The 21,032-nt window shown below is 36.7% G+C and overlaps 1 protein-coding gene across 1 annotated transcript in view; it reads left to right on the top strand.

Moving 5' to 3' along the window:
- The window catches only part of ADAMTS19 (ADAM metallopeptidase with thrombospondin type 1 motif 19), a 221,253-nt gene that overhangs the window by 133,971 nt on the left and 66,250 nt on the right, over positions 1 to 21,032 (top strand). The window contains exons 11-15 of the mRNA XM_072950428.1: positions 361 to 462; positions 5,760 to 5,890; positions 6,791 to 6,963; positions 12,496 to 12,623; positions 16,518 to 16,638. Of these exons, the coding sequence (XP_072806529.1) occupies positions 361 to 462; positions 5,760 to 5,890; positions 6,791 to 6,963; positions 12,496 to 12,623; positions 16,518 to 16,638 (655 nt within the window). The remainder of the gene's footprint in view (positions 1 to 360; positions 463 to 5,759; positions 5,891 to 6,790; positions 6,964 to 12,495; positions 12,624 to 16,517; positions 16,639 to 21,032) is intronic.

Genomic DNA, 21,032 nt, shown 5'->3' with positions numbered 1-21,032 from the left:
GCACTGAATTCATACCATAAACACATTAATTCTTCCAGTCTGGTTCATGTAATGGTATAAATAATGATTTTTAGCTTCCGTGTTAGCTACTTAATCTTATGTAATGGCATATGTTTCATTTAAATAAATTGTGAAATATTTAAATTTGTCAGTTTTCTGTTTTTAGGCATCAGTTTTCTTATCACTATAAATAAGCCACCTACTGTTTCAATTATAAATTTAATATTAAAAGTACCTAAAGTTTATTTTTCTTCATATAATTTCTGATGTTCTATTAAAAGTAGCTTTCTCAAAAATTACTGGTTTAACCTCAAAAATGTGATACCTTCCCCTTATTAGTTATTATGCCCTTGTTTTCAGCATGTTATTTGCACAGGGTTGTGGTGCAAGGTAGACGGTGAGAAAGAATGCAGAACCAAACTCGATCCACCAATGGATGGAACTGATTGTGACGCTGGTAAGGTAAGTCATTTGTATTGCCTGAAGTTAATAAGAATGTTAAAGGAAATTTAAGAAACTTTGACTTTTCTCCAACCACTGTAACTGGTGGGACATTTTCTTCTGCCAGTTACATATGTATCTGTCCTAATACTAGTGGAATACTCAGTATATATAAAAATGTCAGCATTTCATCTATTTTTAATTTTAGCACTTATATTTGTTTCAAATCCATGGTGGTTAATATCAGTGCAGTAATCTTGACTGTTGATTATGAGAATATGGAGTCAGATATATGTATAACTTTAAGAAAAATGAAATATTTTTTACTATTAACATTAAACACAAATAAAATAATCACAACTAAATCATAAATATTAAATCTTCTTGGAAGTGATGAATCCTTTCAAGTACAAGATATTGTCTTGAAAGAGCCACTGAGTATAATTTTTCCTTGTCATTTCAAGCATCAGAAATAAAATATTCTAATTGATATTTTGGGGATTAGTAAACATTTGGCTGTCTAAATTGTTTACTGTGTTTTATAAGGCTATAGAAATTTATTAGGATCAAAATAATTACTGTTGAAAATTGATTTTCTTTTGAAGAATATGAAGGAGGTAGAGCCCACATAAACTACAGCTATGGTTAATTTAATCACAGATACCAGTGTAATTGTTTACATAATTTTTAAATTTTTATTCTATGAAGGAAAAGTGGGACAGTTACCACTTTACTCATTGGATGTAAGATAAGAAAACTTGTCTCTGAAGATCATGAGTGTTTGTTATGTTTGAAGAGTATCAGCAACATAAAGATGAATTGGGGTGAATTACTTAGCAAAAAAAATTTAATTGTGTAGAGGACTAGTTTAAAAACTCATCCATTTGAAAAGTGGGCAGAATGGACATCTAGCAATTCCGCCTCTAGAATCGTGTCCTAAGTAAATATTTACATATGTGCACAAAGATACACACACACACACACACACACAAATGCTTGTGTAAGGGTGCAACTTGCTGAGGTGAGAAGTGAGAAGCAACAGAAATATTCATCAGAAGAGGAACGGTTACAGTGTAGCTATTAACAGAATGTGGTAGATATGTATGTATGTATTAGCATGAGAAGATGTACAAGATATGGTGGTTAGGTATGTCAGAAAAGTTGATACTTTACGATACCATTTGAGATTTAAGAAAAATTAATTTATATACAGGTGTGAATATATACACACAGTGTATATATATATTTTTAAACTCATAGAAAATGGTTTGAAAATATAAACTGCAGGCTGTAATTAGTAGTTTCTCTTGGGAGAGAAGCAGAATTGATGGGTGAGAGCAGAGCAATGGGAAGTGAGGGTGAATATAACTTTTCTCCAGACATTTCTTTATTGCTTGGCTTATGCATGTAGTCATTTATTACTTCTGTGATTTTTCATTAGAAAAAGAAAAATGCACAAATTAAGTATAAAATTATAAAAAAAAAAGATTAGAAATGTGTTACCACTACATATAGTCATTAAGAAAATGGTTCCTTGCAAGAGAACTTCTGTGAAATATTAGTCAGTTGTTTACAGACTGCCAAATGTTTTCTGTGAGCTTATATGGAAAGTCAGAATTTGGGTTTGTTTTGTTTTTTATATTATACACAAAAGTATAACAATGTGTGTATATTGGGCAAGCCTCATGGTATTATGCTGAGTAATTTATTGCTTGGGTTATAAAACTATGCACCAGCAATAATTTCCATCATCCCTGAAACACAAATGCCAGTAATAAACAGAGATAACCTAATAGTCAGCCACATGTCTTCAAACATCACACAACCCATTTGTCTTACTTAGTTCTTTGTTAACAAAATGAAAATCTTATTTTTATAATCTGGTGTTCTAAATATTTTTATTTTTTCTTCTGATATTTATGAGAATAAATTGCATTCTTGAGCTCTCTAAAATAAACTTATTCTTTCAGCAATCAAATCTGTAATTACTCATTAAAAGTAACTGTTTAATTTCCCTGTAACTGTGCTAATGGTATGTACTCTTGGGGATTCTGCAATGCTCTGTGTATTGATTAACTAATGAACTTCTCAGTTCCTCAGGCCGTGTGGGCTTCTTCAACTAGCCATCTGTTCCAGCTGTTGTAGGAATCATCGTGAAAACAGCTTCCAACACTCCGTAGTTGAGGGCTGTAGTGCTAAAATATTTGGATGCTTGCAACCCCCGCCCCTGAACACTGCTAGCTCAGTACATTGCAAACCAAGGAACAAAGCTGAGAATTGTATAATGTGTTGCGTTCTAGTGGTGTTAATGTAGCTCTGTAACTAGTTCTTCTAAGAGTGTAGAATTGAGTCTGAGAAGATGCCTACCAGAATTTTATGGTTCAGAATGATTGTGAAGCTAAGGATTTATCTACTATTTATATACAGTGTTTTCCAAATTAAAACCAGCCTGTTTTCTTTCTTCTCCTTTTCTCTTTATAATACTATCATCTTTGCTTACATTTACATTAACAGAGGTCAAAGAGTTGATAAATGATTTGGTTAAAACCCAGAAATGTATGTTTCTGATTTAAAATATTTGCTGTTAACTGGAGGATGGGGAAGGGAAGTTAAATACCAATTTGCTACAACTTTAGTTTTAAAGGATGCTATGTATTTTAGTTATTTACCTTCCCATGTTCCTAAATGATGAAGTTACCATCATGTTTCTTTATTGACTAAACGAAGATGGTAATATCCTTACAGTCACAAATTCTCCTGTGGAGTGAGTTTATTGCCTTCTTTCCTCTTCTTTCATCTAACAATGTGTGTACAAGAAGATTTGATTAGAGAATAATGTTTCCTTTGACATCTTCATGGACCTCTTCCAGTCAGTTGTTTTTATCAGTGTCCTAGGCATGTTCATGTAGAAATGAGAGAGAATAGGAATATAGTCAAACTTTTTTTAGGTCAGGTACTGTCCAAGAGAGAGCCTGTATTTTATATTTCCTTAGCATTTTCATAAATCAGACTGAATTAGTAGATACTACAAGTTTTGTTTTTTAAACCATGTGTAATATATTTTTGAGGCTAAACAATACAAATAAAACAAACATGCTGCTAGAAAATTCATGATAAGCATCATTAGGATCACTTTCCATACAAAACCAATAGAAGAGATTGTATAATAATTTGAACAAAATGTTTAAAACTTTTCTCAGTGTTGAAACGCAGCACCACCTAGAAGACACAAAGCAGGCTCTCCATAGTTTCACCCAGAGACCAGGTTATCTGCAAGGTGATAACTTTAACTATTATCCTATGCTTTCTTTAAGTGTCACTGATTTATGTATGCAGATTTGGCTTGAATATCTATCTCCATTTCTCTTCATGGGCCAGACGTGTCTAGTTTAAATGACGTGCAAGTCTAGATCTGGGTCTTTCCCAGAGTATTTTTAGTCTGCTGTGAACTCTAGCCCAGCCTTGCAGTGCCAGCTTGCTGCTAAATGGGCAAGAAGCTGTGATATGCACTCAGGGGAAAATATATACACTTCAAATAGGCCAGAACAACTTGACCGATTGAAGTTTGACAGCTTTCACATTGGATTTTTTTTTTCCATGAATGGCATAACACCGTTAAAACCTTAAAACCAGCAGGTTGTTTAAAAGTTTTCACGAGATCTATTCTTTCCCCTCTTTTGCAATTTTCAGACTGAATCTTCATACAAAATCTCAACTTATTAAACAACAGTCTTAACATGTCAACACACTCTGAGTTGTTGAGGTTTTGTTGTTTTTTCCTTCCCAAGGCCGGATTTAAAACTTTTTGAATCTAATTGAATTGAAAATTTGACATTATCAGAGAAAATCTGCAGAAACTCATTATTCTGTTGCAAAGAGAAGCATTCACTGGGCTCAAACAAAACTATGTGGCAGAGTTTTTTAAATTCTCTCTTCTAAAAACAGCATTTAAAAGCATTATCAAAATAAGTTTTAAAGAAAGAGATCAATTGAGATCAGAATAAATAGACTTTTGGTGAGATTTCTGGAAACGTATTAATTAATTAAAATAATATGATGATAAATATAATTTGTTGTTAGTATTTTTATTGCAGTTAACCTTTATTAGGTCCTCGGTATGGGCTGTACTTTGTGCCTAGTGTTTCATTCAACCTCTGCAAAGTCTACTAGGTAAATATGATTATCATTCACATTTTGAAATGGGAAAACTAAGGATCAGAGAGTTTCTGTAATGCTTTCAAAAACCCCTCATAAATCATGTTGCCATTAGTGCAGAAAATTGTCTAGTACTGGCAGGATCAGATTGCCCAGCCCTTGTCATTAAGCAATCATTAATCTGACTTTTTCTAAACTTTATCTACTATTTCCAACATGATTCTGTTCAATTAATTTTTACCTTTAATATGTCTGCTATGACCATGATTACCTGATTTTCCAGGAATCAGAAGAAATTATAATAGTCTGTCCACCAAGTCCTGGCCATCATTCCTTGGAGACCACAAAACAGCCTCTTTGGCTGCTTTTGTGTAATGTGAATGTTAAAATAAATATAAAAAAGAGAATGAGCACACTCCTTTCTCTTCTTTCATGGCTTTCTCAGTTGATAGATCCCAAATAAGTTACAGGATAATTGGAATAAAATGACAGAATTTCAAAGAGTCTAATTGTTCAAGTCTTTCAAACAAATAGCTTTCAAAAGAAAATTTGCTCTAATATTAATGCTTGAATGTGATGGAAACTCTCAGAAAAAAAGAAAAACAATATAAAGGAAAGTGCTAAAACTGAGTCATAGTCTTTTGCTTTTTCAATTACAGGGAAAGAGAGTACCTTGTAATTGAGTCACTGACATTTCAAATCAAAATTGCTAGGTTTGCTAAAATATCTTTCACTGTAGTTATAGAAAGAGATTTATGTCTTACCAACTCTTCTTCTCTAGGACCCTATGCTTTCTTTGTTCCTGTCTTTGAAATGGTTATGTTTCTTAGAATGTGTTAGTTTTTCTTCCCTGGCCGTGCCACTCCAGATTCCCTCTCCACCCCACCTCCATCACAAGGACTGAATTCTCAGGGCTTAGTCCGTGTATCTGTGCGCTGTTTTTACGACAAGACTGTGTGATCTGACGTGAGAACTGGGGGGACTGGAGCCGTGTATTACTATGACAATAAGCAAGTGCCAACTTATTTTTGATCTTTTTCAATTCCACCTGTTTGGGGCTCTAGCAGACCTGATGTAATCGCAATTCCGCTGACTCTGTAGGCCAGTGAATGATTTTCCGTTGTGCCCTGATTTGTTCACCTAAGACATAACTTTTGGAATAGTGGTGTAAGGCTGGAGAGTGTACCAGCAGGACCCCAGCACCTGGACTCGTGGCCGGAGAGTGGAGCGCGTGGAGTCCCTGTAGCCGAACCTGCAGTTCTGGGATCAGCAGTCGAGAGCGCAAATGTCCTGGGTAAACGCAAAGTTCCTGGATTGGGGGAGGGCATTCTTTTCCCTTTAATTGTGAAATTGAAAGGTTTTACTGATAACCATGTTGGGAACCAAAGAAACTTCTCCAACCCTCCTCCACATTGGCAAACAGAAAAGTCCCGCGAGTTATTTTATATGAAAACTCCCTTTTACGAAGAAATTAAGACCAACCCTTCTAAGAACAGATAATTAAATGCTACACAGGTTGGTTTGTTGAGTGCAAATCAAATAAAACGTTGTGTCTAGAGAAGAAGGCACTAGAAAAACTCAGCATTTAAAGGAACTGTGAGAGGAGCAGGGAGCTGATGGGACTTCAGAAAGAGGGAGAGGGAACAGGATGGATGAAACCTTGCTGAGCCTGTGGACAGATCAGGAGTGTCCCATGATCAGCTTGCTCAGTCCCATCACTCCAGAGTGATCCTAGGAAACATGTGAGAAGATCATGCCAGCTTTATGCTCTGACTTTGGTGTGGGCTCAGTGGCCCAGTTCCTTAACAAGCAAGTTGAAAGAATGTACGTGAAAACCTTAGAAGCATCTCCTTCATGATTCTTAGACCCACACTCCTTCGTGGAAAGTGTAGTCTTTCTATTCTGCCCGCAGCCTCTGCCCTTTACCCTTCTGTATCATTTTCATGACAAATAGACTTTGATTCCTCATGTCTTTTGGAAATTAAATGGGTTGAGGATAGGAAAAGTGTGTTTTTTAAATAAACATACAGCTTTCCTACTATTACCAGTCATTTAATATGTCCACATTTTCAAAAGTAGATTTAATATAAAGAATTATACCTTATTTATATAATGCCTTTTAATTATTTTTTGGAAAATGAATAGTTAACATTAAAAAAAAGATAAAATTGATTGTTTGTACTATCTTTTCTAGGCTAGGTTCTGAAGCAAGGGATTGTAATGGTCCCAGAAAACAATACAGAATATGTGAGAATCCACCTTGTCCTGCAGGTTTGCCTGGATTCAGAGACTGGCAATGTCAGGCCTATAGTGTTAGAACTTCGTACCCAAAGCAGGTGCTTCAGTGGCAAGCTGTCCTGGATGAAGGTATGACCAACCAGATCTCCACCTTCTTAATGACGTAGACTTGTAGGTTTGCAAAATGCTCTACAGTAGTGGTAAATGTTATTTTATAGGTTATATTTTAGTTATTTAAGAGCTCTGTTTTTTTCTGCCTTTACTGACATATAACAACCACAAGCGCTGACTAAAAGTGTATATTTTTAAGATACGGAGGTGTTACTATACACTAGTTAAATCAACTAAAATAAGAAAGAGAGACGGTGCATAATGCTGGGGAGGGTCCAGGGAACCTAGATCTCTCTTGCATTGCTGGCTGGGATGTAAAATGTTGCAGCCCCTCTGAAAAATAGCTTGTCAGTTTCTTAAATAACTAAGCACATCCTTATCATACAATTTAGAAAACACAGCCTTGGGTATTTATCCCTGAGAAATGAAAACTTACAACCACAAAAAATGCTGTACAGAAACGTTCAGAGCAGCTTTGTTTTCAGTAGCTGAACCCTGGAAACAACCAGAAAGGATCTGAGTAGCTGAGTGGTTAGCAAAGTGAGGTATATCCAGACCATGGGATATTTGAACTTCAAACATGTGTGTACAACTTCCTACTTGATATTTCTACTTGGATATTTGCAAATTTCAGCCTACACTCATGGTCATAGTCCTTCCAGTCCATGTCCATTCTGATCATCTTTGGTGTCCCCTATCTCAGTGAAGGTTATGCCAGCTTTTCCATGAGATGAGCCAGAGATGTATGTCATTCCTAGATTTCCATCTTTCTCCCTCACAAATCTAATCCATCACCGTGCTTATCTATTTTACTTCCTCAATCTGTTTCCACTCTCACTCTTCTAACCTCCAGTTTCAGAGTCTCTTGCTCAGGCTACCGCATTGGCTCCGCCGGAGTCTTTCTGCTTCCTCTCTTTCCCTGCCTCAGTCCACCCTTTGTAGAGCAGCCTGGAGATCTTTGTATAAAACAGAAGTTGGATCATATCAGTCTCCTCCCGTAAAACATTTCAAAGGTTTCCCATAATTCTTCAGGTAGAGACCAAATCGCACGGTGTGACATGCTCACCAGGACCCTGCTTAGCCTGATGCCTTCTGCTGTCCCCTGCCTCCTCTAAAACCTCACCCCCATTCACCCTGCACTGAAGATACTGCCCTTGTTTTATAGCCTCAGACGTGTCATGCTTCCGCCTCCACGTGGCCTCCAACCGTACTATTCCCTCAACCGAGAGAAAATAATAATAACACAGTCTTCTGTTTGCGCGATCCTTTTAATAAATGTCAATTCTCCATTTCCAGGTGCTTAGACCAGAAACTTTGGAGTCTTACTTTTTTCTGTTCTTTCTCTTTTACTATACATTCATAACATCAGTAAGGTCAGATTAAAGATACATCCGGAATCGGATCATTGCCCGGTATCTCCAGAGCTGCCACCCTGGTGTAAGCCACTGTCTCTTACCTGGGTGGTGGTAGTAGCCTTCTGACTGCTCCTTATGCCTGTGTCCTCCGGTCTCCTTCAGTCTCAACATAGCCAGAGGGATACATTTAAAATGTCAGTCATGTCATATTATTCTTCCACTCAAAACCCTCCAGTACCTTCCCAGCTCACTAAAAATCCAAAATTCTTCTGATGGCCTGGATGGACCTCCGCCCTCGGGCTCCCTGTGACCCTCTGACTTCAGCTGTACTGTTGCCCCGTCACACCCTTCCGCCCACGCCGGCTCCGGTGCTCTCCCTAGAGTAAGTCAGGTACATTCCAACCTAGTGTTGGAAGATGTTTTCCCTGGTCAAACACTTTTCCCAGATACGGGTATCATTTATTCTCTCACCTCCTTCTGGTCTTTTCTTAAATATTAACTCAATGCTTTACCTTCCCTGCTTGCTTCTTTTTTCACAGAACTTATAATCATCTACCACAACATTTCATACTTTATTTATTATATGCCCCCCCCAGTAATAATTGTAAGAGCAGAACATGTACTTCATGCATCGCTATGTCTTAGCGCTGTAAACAGTACCTGAGCAGAGTAGACACTTAATACATATTAGGTGAATAAATGTGGTGTCTTACAGGAATTTTCTGTAGTCATCTCTCCTGGCCCCTCTTCTCACTGAGCATTCTCCTTGGGATAATCTTATGTATTTGCTAGTTTTATTTATTATCCCAGTGCTAAAGGAACAGGAATATTTATCTCCAGCCCAGATCTCTCTGTCTTGAGCTCCTTAGCTGATCCATGTGGTGCATGAACTCAGCATCCCATTCATCTCCAACTCAACGTGGTCCAAGTTGAACATACCCTTTTCCTTCGCTCACTCCCGCCATCTGCTTCTCTTACTATGCTCTCTTGCAGAGAAGAGCATCATGATCAACTTCATTACCAAGCTAAGCCAGACTCCTTCTGCCTCAGTCTCATCCACCTGTAATCAGTCAGCAAACCCTGTTTGTCCAAACCTGTCTTGTTTTGCCAGCATCTTTGTTAATTGCACCGCGTCTAACCTGGATTCCTTAAAGAGCTTCCTCACCGTCTCTCTGAGTGCAGTCTCACCCTCCTCCAGCCCCTGTGCCTCATTTCAGCCAGACTGGCCTCTTTGAAGGCTAGATCTGTCAGTTGCTGTGCCAAATAATACCCTTTCATGAATATCATTGCTGTCAGGACCAATCTCAAACTTTATTACCTGGTTTATGAGACCATTTTTGTGGCCTGCCCCCTGTAACTTCCCTGGCCTCATCTCCGTCACTCCCTTCTGTAGTCTCCAGTGCAGCCAGGTCAAATTTTATTTCATCCCTCATATACATCATGTTTTCTTACTTCTGGGCCTGTAAACATGCACGTTTCTTGGCATAATATCCTTTCTTTTTCAAGCTTTAATCTCTTCCCCCATTTATTTACCTTGAAAACTTCTGCTGATTTTTTGGACTCAGTTTATGTCAAGTTCTCTAGGGAAAAAGAGTCCCTGAGCTCTCATACTGGACAGGCTCCCCTTCCAGGTCCTGCACAAGCACCCTGTTGTAGCAGATTTTGATGGGTCTCTGCTCCTTTTATCGTCTCTGCCTAGCGTATTCTCTGGCAGTTATTAAGCTTCTGATGATTATTTGTTGCATCAATTTGAATATATAAACACTATTTTTCCATTGTAAAAATAAAATCAGTATGACAATTCAGATCATGAAAATCATCGTCTGATCATGAGTTAATCCTATCTCTGCTTCTCACTGGCTGTTCGATTTGATAATATTAATTCATTTGAAACCTTTTTACTCATACATGAAGTAAGAGGATACAGGTTTCATCCAGATTTTTTTTTTTAAAGTCAGAATTGTATTGGGGACAATCGAAAATATTAACGCTTTTGGAAATCACAACTGAGGAAGCTTCAAACTCTTATAAATTGTTTATTGTCAGAATGATCCTTAATAGATGTTTATATAATTATCAAGGTAACATTTTTTGATAATTTTGCAACATGTATGGATCAAACACATCAGTCTGTATGATGAATAAAACACACAGCAATAGTTGTTATGTATTAGAACAGTATGGAAGAACCTGAAATACACAAGTCTTTTAAAAATCTCACGTCTCTGATACTTTAAAATACCAGTGGCTATTTCTGTTATTCTTATGTAACACATGAATCTATGGCTAGGAGAATTAAACATAAGATATCGATGCCAGAGTGAACATTCATTTTTAGAGAAAAAAAGATGCATGGCTTTAACATTCAGGTATTTTGCATACTCTGTGCTGAAATTTGGCCGAAATCCACATTTAATGCATATCTTGGAAAGGGTTGTTCTCTTAAATCAAGACAAAGCCTGCCTGCCAAGTACTGGCATGTTACATGGGTCACTGTAATGTCACAATCTCAAGGGTACACTTCAGGAAGGAAGATTGGTATCAAATGTTTATGTCATCTGTAAAGCTGAAGTAAGTACAGTGAAATGACAGTATGTTGTAAGAGGAGAAATGTAAAGATTTTTATCTGAATTCTTGCTTGGAATGTGAATGAAATTTTCTAGACTAACTCCTTTCAACATGATTCATTTATCTGGTTTGCTCCTCTCTTCAATGAAAACTCCAGAAAGAGAATTATATTTTTATATTATATTTTTATATTATATATAAATATATATATGTATACACCACTATTAAAGTGTTGCAATTATAGCAGCTGTTTTTAAGTCCAAAGATATGACATAGTAAGCAGTCGCTGAATAAACATAACCTACTTTGAGGTGTGAGAGCACACTGAAATGCTTTATTGCAGCTTATAATGGCATCTTAAAGGAAAATTTCAAAACCATGCACATTAAAGGCCACGTTCCAACTCCCCAAAATTGTTCAGAGCAGTATTCAGAAGCCACATGTGAAAACTGTTTGAAATGTTCAATTCTGAAGGCTCATTTAACTGTCTGTCTTCTCTTTGCAAAGTGATACCCTGTTCCGTGCCTCTGGCTGTTATTTGGTATTTATAGAATCCCATCAGCATACGTGGAACTTTACTGAAGACATAAGCGAAGATCAGTGTCAGAGACTGTAAACTATTTTCCATTCTATTTATATGAGCTTAATAAACAGTAAAGGGCCTGACTGGTGTCAAGCCAGTAGAGTAGTAATGTAGCCTGGAAATTGTTCTGAAGTTTCAGATTTGGATAATCCTACTACTGGTGTTACCAAATACTGCAGCCCTTCTGCATGATGCTTAGAAATAGAAACAGCACTTTTAAAAAAAATTTGCCACTCTTTGACTGAGCCTAATAGGCGAGGGTTTTAACTCTAACCATCTTACCATATTGCTTAAATGAAGTACTGAAGATGACTGCCAGCCATTTAGGAATTCTTTACCTTGATCAGTGGTTCTCACCCTGAACATCATTTACAATGAACTGCTTTCCGAGTAAGCAATAAAAAGGGCTGAGTCCTAGCTAGCACTCAGCAAGTGTGCATTCCAGTGCCTGTTCTCCTGGGACTGTGTTGCATTTCCAAACATCCTTGTAATGGAAAATCTTATAAGAATTGTTCATCTTACAAGTTGTTCTTTCTCCCTTTAGTAATTTTTCAATTAGAAGATGCCGAATGCATAGGACTGAAAATTACTGTATTGGAATTTAGAAGTAAGATGTCAAGAAAGGCTTCATGAATAAAGTAAATCTTAAATAGGCAGAATTCTGATATGTACTTAAAATAAGGCGTTCATGCCAAAAAATATGGGGAAAAAAATGGGAGCATGCAAAATATTTTTCAGGAAGAATGCTTGATTTCTGTGTGGTTGAGGTTTAGTGCCAGAAAATAATAAGTGAAACATTTTTTAAATAATTTGAAGACGTCATTCTTAAGAAGGAAATTAATATTCATTGGATACCTATTTTTCCCAGGCATCATCTCATTTACTACCCATAATAACACTTTGGTATTATCTATCCTAGTATTACATTATTCAGTGAACTCAGATTCTGTTGTGTACTTACAGCTCTTCTGAAAAATAAAGCTTGAGGTAAAAATATTTATGGAGTAATATTTGCTCATCTCTTTTTATCCACTCTGTGCGTAGAAAAACCATGTGCCTTATTTTGCTCTCCTGTTGGAAAAGAACAGCCTGTTCTTCTATCAGAAAAAGTGATGGATGGAACTTCTTGTGGATATCAGGGATCAGATATCTGTGCAAATGGCCGGTGTCAGGTAAGACGTTCCAAAAGGGAGAACGTATGTACTGAGGGAGGATTGTGGGACACTGAGCAGCTGCGCAGTATCGTGGGAAGCTCTGCACTAAGATTCAAAAGATGAGAACGTAGTCCTGACTCAATGGTTGTCTTCAGCAAGTCTGATCTACTTTGAAACTCCATTTCTTCATCTGTGAAATGGAGGGTTTGGACTAGAAAATCTGTCATATCCATTACTAGCTAAAAAAACTGAAGAATTTTATTCTGCAGTGTACACGTTACAGGTCTGAAATTGTGACACTTTAGGCATTTTATATCAAAACATTCCAGACCAAAAACTCAAGCACTCCATTTGTCCATGTCTTGTGTCCAAGATCAAGCCATGTGGCAAAAACCTATAAAGGCAATAATCCTACTACTCAGTTAATGTTAAAGTATTTTCAACATTCTTGCATCAACTGGTTTTCAAGTATATATTCAATTTTTATTATACTTAAACATTTCATTTGCCTTTCTATTCTTTTTTTTAAGTAATCTCCATCTATTGTATCATTCATGTGCTCTTTATTTATCATTAGAAAAGTAGACATCTTGTTCAAATGAATATGAATAGTGTAGTGGAAAGATCAAAGGCTAAGGTTTAGAAGTTGCTGGTTACAGGTCTACCACTTTCTTGAGTGGGTTTCCCCTGGAAGATTAATATTCAGGAAGTTGAATGTCAAGTTTTTCTTAATTAATATATGTGTAGAGAGGGGGAAGGAGGCAGGAGTGGGCCCAGGGGGAAATTGGGCAGGGTATCGTCGCAGCAAGCCCTCAGCTGACCTTGTGGGGGCATTGAAGCTGGGAACCCTCTTCAGAGTTGTCCTCATTTGGAGTGAGGAAGCCAGGCCCTTTTACCCCCGGTATCAGCTAGTGTTTGGATACAAGCTGTCCCAGGAAGGGAAGGTGACCTTGGGAAAGGAAGTTTTGTTTAGGCTAGGCCTTTAAAGAAATGGGCTGATGGCTAAGAGCTATCAGGCAATAAATTTCCCAGACATGGGAGAAAAATATGTAAATCCTTTAGTAATGAATGAGACACGTGAGCGGAGCAACACTGAATCCGTGGCCGCCACTAGGAAACTGTGTTCTTGGGAGACTCATTTAAAATATGTATGCAACCATTAACTAACGTATAAAGTAAAATGGTCAGGCCAATGGTCATAGACTTTTTGTGCAATGCACTGTTTGAAAAATTTGATGAGAATTTTGTTTTTTTCCACAAAATGCACATCTCACCGTGCACGTGTGCACACACACACACACACACACACGTACACATGCACCAAAATTTGAAAACAGTTACAAGCTGTGGATGGATCAATCTGTCGTCCAGTAGAGGAGAAACTTGGAAACAACATGAAACTTAAATGCTTTACCAGTTCTTAGATTCTGTATTTTGCCAGCATGCTATAAAGTTTAACACACAGAATCATGAAGTACAATTGGCATAAGAAACAGTTTTATAATTACATATGAATTTCCTTTATTCTTTAACAGAATATGGCAGTAACCTGAAATATAATTTTTCGTGTCTGTAAAAAAAAATTGCAAGTATTTACCTATACATATTTTGTTTTCAAAACTGTTGTACAATTAAAACTTTTGTCTTTATTTCATCATTTTATGTGAATCTTTCAGATTAGTATATCTCTTAAATGAATTTATTTTTCAAAAGAAATTGTCTTCCTAACTCTATATGCCAAATACAATAGTGTAAATTGATATGTTCTTTACTTAACAGTATTGTGTAAGCCAGGTCTTTTTCTGAGTCTCTAGCTAGAAATTAAAACAACAGCAACAAAAACAAAAAATTCTGCTTAAGTATTACATGAATCGGATGATTATAATTATTTAAAGTTCTGTGAAATGGATTGTGACTTCTGACAGCATTGGAATACTTAAAGATTCTGGCTTTTTCACTAAAATGCTTCATTCAGTCTTCCACTATAATTAAAAACATCATTTTTTTTCCCTTTCTGACAACCCTCTGTGTATTGGATTTGGCTAGAGTTGTTTTATCACAAAATATACAGCATCAAAGCTGAATGTAGAATTCTAAACTCTGTGAATGGACCTAGGAGGGCAATTAAAAATAGACAGCTTTCTCCTGGTGACCCAATTAGCTCCCTGGCTTTCCTGTCCTTGAAAAGGATAGAGAAAGCTCTGCTCTGTTTTATCACGTTACCCATCCATCTCCATCCCACCAGTGGTACTTCAGGTACTTGCCACCAGTTAAATGGCATAATCTTTCCAGAGTCATTTATCCTCCGTTTTTGGAGTTATGTGAGCATATTTTGGTAAGTGTGGGTACTTGAGACTACCAATTACAGAGTATGAAATCTTATTTTTTGACTCTTATTTTAAAATACATGATTATTGAGCCTTGCCATTATGTCTACCCCTGGCTTTTATTTTAGATTGACGAATTTGTATTATCCCAGTTACAAAGGTTCGAAATAACCGAAGAACAACTAGATACTAATGCATTCGGTCATTTAACTACTATTTATTGAGTTTATTGTATTTGCCAAGAAACAAGCTAGACACTAGGGATAGAAATAGAGGTGCCTTTTATCATTTCAGAACCACTCTGTGCTTCCTCTCTAAGTTTTCTCCTCATTTGTACATGATGGAGAGATTTTTTTTTTCTTTACCCCAGCACTCCCAGGTCTTTTCATGGCTCCTGCTTAGTAAACTGCTGCCATACCTTTGTTGTATTTTGAGAATTTCCTGTGATGGCCACCTCTTTCATCTAGAGACAGTCTCTTTACTTCTCCCTGAATCAACTTTGATTTGCTGATCACAGTTTTGCGCTAATGCATTGTTTTGTCTGCTTCTTGACACTGGTATGTATCCTCCCTTGACAAAAGGAAAGGATGCTGTATTAATGCAGATTTAATGCGATTTTAGCTTTCTCAGAATATTCCTCCTGCAGCTGCATTTTATAATCTGCTTCTTCCCCCACCTCAACACCATCAATACCAACCTCAGAAAAAGACCTTGATTTTGTTTCTGTTTTATTGAATATTTAAAAAATGTATTTAAATAATATACCTTGTTATGAATGAATGCATCATCAATCTCTATTGCAGATTCTTCTTAATTGGGGTAATGGTGTAATTCTACCATTTATTTCTGATGGTATTGACATATTAAATTCTTCCCTTTAAGTATGCACAACTTTGCAAAATACAATACTTTCTTAACAGTAAGAGACTAGAAAATTTAATTTTTTAATTCACTAGAAAAGAGGCAATGATTTAATCTGAGAACATTCTTAGTAACAAAGTTCTGGGAACATATAAAAATTAATTATCCTACTGTTCCTATTTTCTTGAAGCAGTTTTTACTCATTCGTATATTAGATGCCAAAGCAGATGGGGATAGCAGTTTCTTCGTGAACTGTCGTGAATGTAAACATTTATGTTTGGTTTTCACAACGTTAATGTTTAATACTCAGCATTTGCTTTGCAACCATGTGAGAAGGGAAACCATCCGTATGATGAAGTAGATCCCTTCTGTGTTGAGTAAAATGAATTAGATTAATCATGTTATATTTAACAGAAATGTGATTGCCTTTGGGATTTATGTAAATTGCATTTGTCTCAATAATATTTTTCCAAATTGGTTTAGGATATCATTTAATTCTTAATATAAGAAAAGTACTCTTATCACTATACTACCATTTAGTCACTTTACAGATGGTAATATTTGACATGAACTTGCTGTGTTAGTTTGCACCAGACAGGAGGATGTTTCACTAGTTTGTCAAATACATATGTCTGGTTTGCATAGACTTGATTTATCCTAAATTCGTGGTTAAAAAGAAAGAAAAAAACTCACTTTATTGTGTACTGTCTTTCTCTTGCTGCAGAAAGTTGGCTGTGATGGTTTATTAGGGTCTCTTGCAAGGGAAGATCATTGTGGTGTGTGCAATGGCAATGGGAAATCGTGCAAAATCATTAAGGGAGATTTTAATCACACCAGAGGAGCAGGTAATTATTTTTTAATTTTTTCAAAGTTAATCACAATAACAATCTTTGAGGGCAAAGATAACATTGAACTTGACTTAGAAATTCCAGTTCTGATTCTGTTGAAAACTTTTGTAATGGATATTGAGTGATTTCTCGTGATGACATACAATACATGTGATATGAGCCAGAAATTCTAACAAGCCCATTTCCCAACACTAAGCGTATGAAGTCATCTGTTGTGCATTTAATAAATTGGAGCAGCAAGGGAAAAATCTAATTTGCATTGGCTAATGTTATCAGGTTTCTACGGACTTATCCTCCAATGCAAACTATGATGTCTAACAGAGAATAATGATTTGTAACAGCCTGAAGCAACTATTGAGAGTTTTAGTCTTCAGGTCTTCAGCTTTCCACTTTCTTTATTTTTTCTTAATATTTTTACTAAATTTGAAGTGAATAAATTTTTGAAAACAGGAGTCTATGGCAATGTGGCATGTTGGGAACTATAACAGGGAGTCAAAAGATGTGGCTGATGTTCCAGGCATATTAATGGTGGGAACTCATTCTCTTTTCTCTTCTTTCCTCATCTCTAAGTACTGATACTCAGGGGATACAAGGATGAACTGACGATGATCTACACAGTGTGAATTTCAAAGTGAACCACAACAAAAAGTGATATTATCTGTGCAGAAATATAATGACCCACAAGTATGCTTTATATACAGAAAATGCTTTCTACTCAGGCCCTCATGGTTACTGGGAAGAAACAAACTTTCTGTGTTTACAGTAATGTCTTACCTGGACATCTTTCTTTTGAACTTAGTATTTATGATTATTTTTTGTCATCATTAGTATGCTTACATTACATACATCACCTTTTTCCTGTTTTAAGTTTCTTCCTTGTTCAAACACCAGAAGACCAGACAGGAAAATATATATTTGTTTTAATACAAGGAGTAAGCCATTTGTATTTAAATAATCAAGAAGACTGAGTTCATTCTGATTGTTAAAAAGTCCTTCAGAGAAGAAAATTAGACACAGCCCTCTAAAGTTGAATACAGTCTTTTCCTAGGTCCCAGCAGAATAAAAGATAAGTGAGCTCGAAGAACTTGAGGCCTAAAAATTAACTAAAGCCCAGGGTAAATTGTAGATCAAAATCTCAGTCGCCAAAGCTGTGAAAAAAGGTGATAGGTCCTACAAGTCAAAAGCTGTCAGATCTCATTTAGAAAAGTCAGACTAAGCTGTAGCAGGCTCCCAGACTTTCAAATAAGAGGTGCAGTTATAATAAGCTTTTCAGCCTGATTGTGGTGGGAGAAGTTTTTAAGTGCAGAAGTTCAGATGAAATCTGAAAGACTGAAGAGATTGAAGGATACTAGAATTTTTGAAGAGTAGTCTTACATAGTTACTTAATATGCCTGGAAGCAGGAAACTGTAGAATACTGATGCGCATTTAGCACTGATGCCTTTTTTTAATTGTAACAACACTTCACTTTTCCACTAAGCAGGGAAAACAGAAATACCAGTTAAAAATCAGTGACGTGGTGTTTATTCTGACTGCTGTTTTGTGGATACGTTTTCCCCCAGGTTCCTACTTCAAACCTCCTTTGTTTTTATTGCACTTTAATTTCTACTTTTGTTCATTAGTCTGTTTGTAAGCTACATTAATGGCATCTGTTATTTGGAAAATGTCTAAAATGTAACCATATGCCAGAGACTAACTATACATTGCTCACAGGGAAGAGACTAGAATTCTTAACTTGGACATAAGGCCAAAGTGTTGTTCCTGCCTGATGCTGTTCCTACTTGCTCTCTGACATCATTTCAGATCAAGGTCTCTTTCCTTCCCTAAGCTGTAGCCACCAGATTTGTTACAGATGCTCAAGCTGACTGTGCTTCCTCCAGCACCTTGCATTTAAAAATACGGTTCTGTGAGCTTCCTCTTAGCTTTGCTGGGTTAATTCCTGGACATCAGTTAGATCTCAGTTCAAATGTCCTTTCTTCAGGGAAGCACTCCCTGAACAACCTCCATCTCCTATCACTGATTAGTTTACTGATGTGTACCGTGTCTGTGTTTGGACAGTTCAGCTGTGTTGTAATTTTGTCATGTTACACTCACTGGTCTTTTCTTTCCCAATAGACTTTCAGATCAGTGAGGAAAAATATCATGGCTATTTTTGCTCAGTGCCATATTCCCAATGGCCAGCATAGTATGTGATCCATTAACATTTGTTAATTTAATTAATAATGAAACATTACCATGTTAAGAACTTTACAAAACAAAAATCTGTATGAGTCCTTAATTTATCTTGGGCTTCATCTACTTGTGGCTTTAGGAATGTTGTATTCATTTCTCTTGAGACAATTTTATCCTTACAGTTTATGGACTTCCTAGAATCTTTTAAAGGAATTGCAGCCTTATTTGATCCAGTTGGCCAGGCACTCTGTATATATTGTATGAGTAACACATGTGCAGACACATGTGGGTGTTTTCAGTCCCTGTGCTCTATTTAGAGTTTGCTAAATCATTTTTGTTGGAGCTAGAAAATAAGAAGAGAAATTTTTTTTTTCCTTAGTGCATTTATCATGTCTTTCCTTGTAACTTGCCTGGCCGTCGGATAATTTTTTAGGGGCTTTTTAAAGGTAACTTGTATATTTGGCCAGTTGTGGAACTATATAGTTATCAGTATACACTTAGAAGAAGGTGGGCATAAAGTCTGTTATTCTTAGTACAAGCGATGATGATACTAATCCTGTATAAGGAACACATGCTCTTAGACCTTTTATTCGTATGTGCGCCACAGCCTTAGTCATAGTGCAATGTGTTCTACTCTGTGAAATAGCAGCAGGGAGCCACAGCTGGAAGCAAAGAGTGGAATCAGATCTGAATTCAAAGCTTGGTTGGGTCAGCTCATTAGCAACAAGGCGGTCTTGAAAGAGGCCGTTAATCTATTAAGTATCTGCTTTGGATGATATCATTATGGCTAAATGTAATGATTTACATAAATTATCTGTAATAGTGACTAGCACATAGCAGTTGCTCAAAATGCAGCATTTAGCATTATTACTACCATGAAGATAATGATTGCTGTTGGCATTTTAAGAAGGCTGATTAAGAATGGGATTACAGGTTGTAAAATAGGATGTTCCTACATACAAAGTAAACTGTCCAAGGTGAGGGTCAAATTTATGACATTGACATAGGCTGTATTTCAACTTCTAAGCTTGGCAATAGCCACTCCTCTACTTACTTCTTTTATAGATATGCCTTCCCAAGTGTGCTAAATGGCTTATTTAAAGTGGCTTATGAAAAATATGTAGAGCCCCAGCCTTTGGCTATCCCTCTTCCAGTGTCTTTGCTTAATATTTTTCTTCCTCTCTTTCTTCTTTAAACTCAGTCTCACTGTCCTCCAGGTCATTTCAGTTGAGTAATAGAGAGCTGCTCTGGATTGAGCCATAAACTTGGATATAACTCTTGTCCTAAAATACAGCATCCCTCTGAGTTTACTGTTAAACTCAAACAGAAATTTACAGTCACTCCCTCTGCTTTTCTCTTTCTTCTCTGCCATTTAACATCCTGAAATCTAGCATCTTCTCCAAACACTTTCCTAAATTTATTTGCCCAGAGGTGAACAGTGCCTCTTGATTGTGACAGCCCGTGAACTCTCCTTAGTCACCTTTCTCTCTCATTTCTGTACAGCTTTTTATACCCTTGACCTACAACTCTTCTTAAAAGAATCTAATGCAGGAGATCCCACTACACCCAAATCACCCGATTTCCACCTTATCGTGATTCCTTCTTTATATTCTTTCCTGATTCTTTTTTCAGTCTCTCTGTTAAAAAAACTGTCACCAAGGTTGAATCCTTGATGTCTCCTCTCTCTTAATTTCCTCCACTTACTCCTTGGCTTAAATTACTGCCTCACAGAGTTACTTCAATAGCACGACCTTTTCCTGAAGTTCCAGATGTTCCAGAGATTTTACTGGATATTTTTACTAGATGTTATACCAATTTGTTAAATACAAATTGCAAAGCCAGATTTATTAGATTATTACTCAAACTTGGCTTTGTGTTTCAGTACATGATGGTCCCATTCTCACATAAGTAATAATAAAGCATTGTGTGTTCAGTGTTTATTTCCCCACTTTGTATTGGTTCTCAAATTCAGAATTTTTTTTCTTCACAATGCCTTCTGGATTTTCTGCCTTAGGCTCTAGCACTCCTGGAGTTTTATATTAGCTTCCTGACACTGGCACCCACAGCTGTGTGGCTGGGTATCCTGTGCACTCCTGTCAGATAAAGCCTCTCCAAACCGGTATCTAATTACCAAGTTCCTTGCTGTAGAATGTTCAGTAGCTTCAGACTGATACATTCAGTGTCCTGGGCATGTGTTTAAACTCTCTTAATAGAGCCATCT

Source organism: Vicugna pacos, chromosome 3 (genome assembly GCF_048564905.1).
Source record: "Vicugna pacos chromosome 3, VicPac4, whole genome shotgun sequence".
Taxonomy (NCBI): domain Eukaryota; kingdom Metazoa; phylum Chordata; class Mammalia; order Artiodactyla; family Camelidae; genus Vicugna; species Vicugna pacos.
Note: the sequence above shows the minus strand (reverse complement) of the source record. Positions and strands in the feature narration are given on the sequence as shown.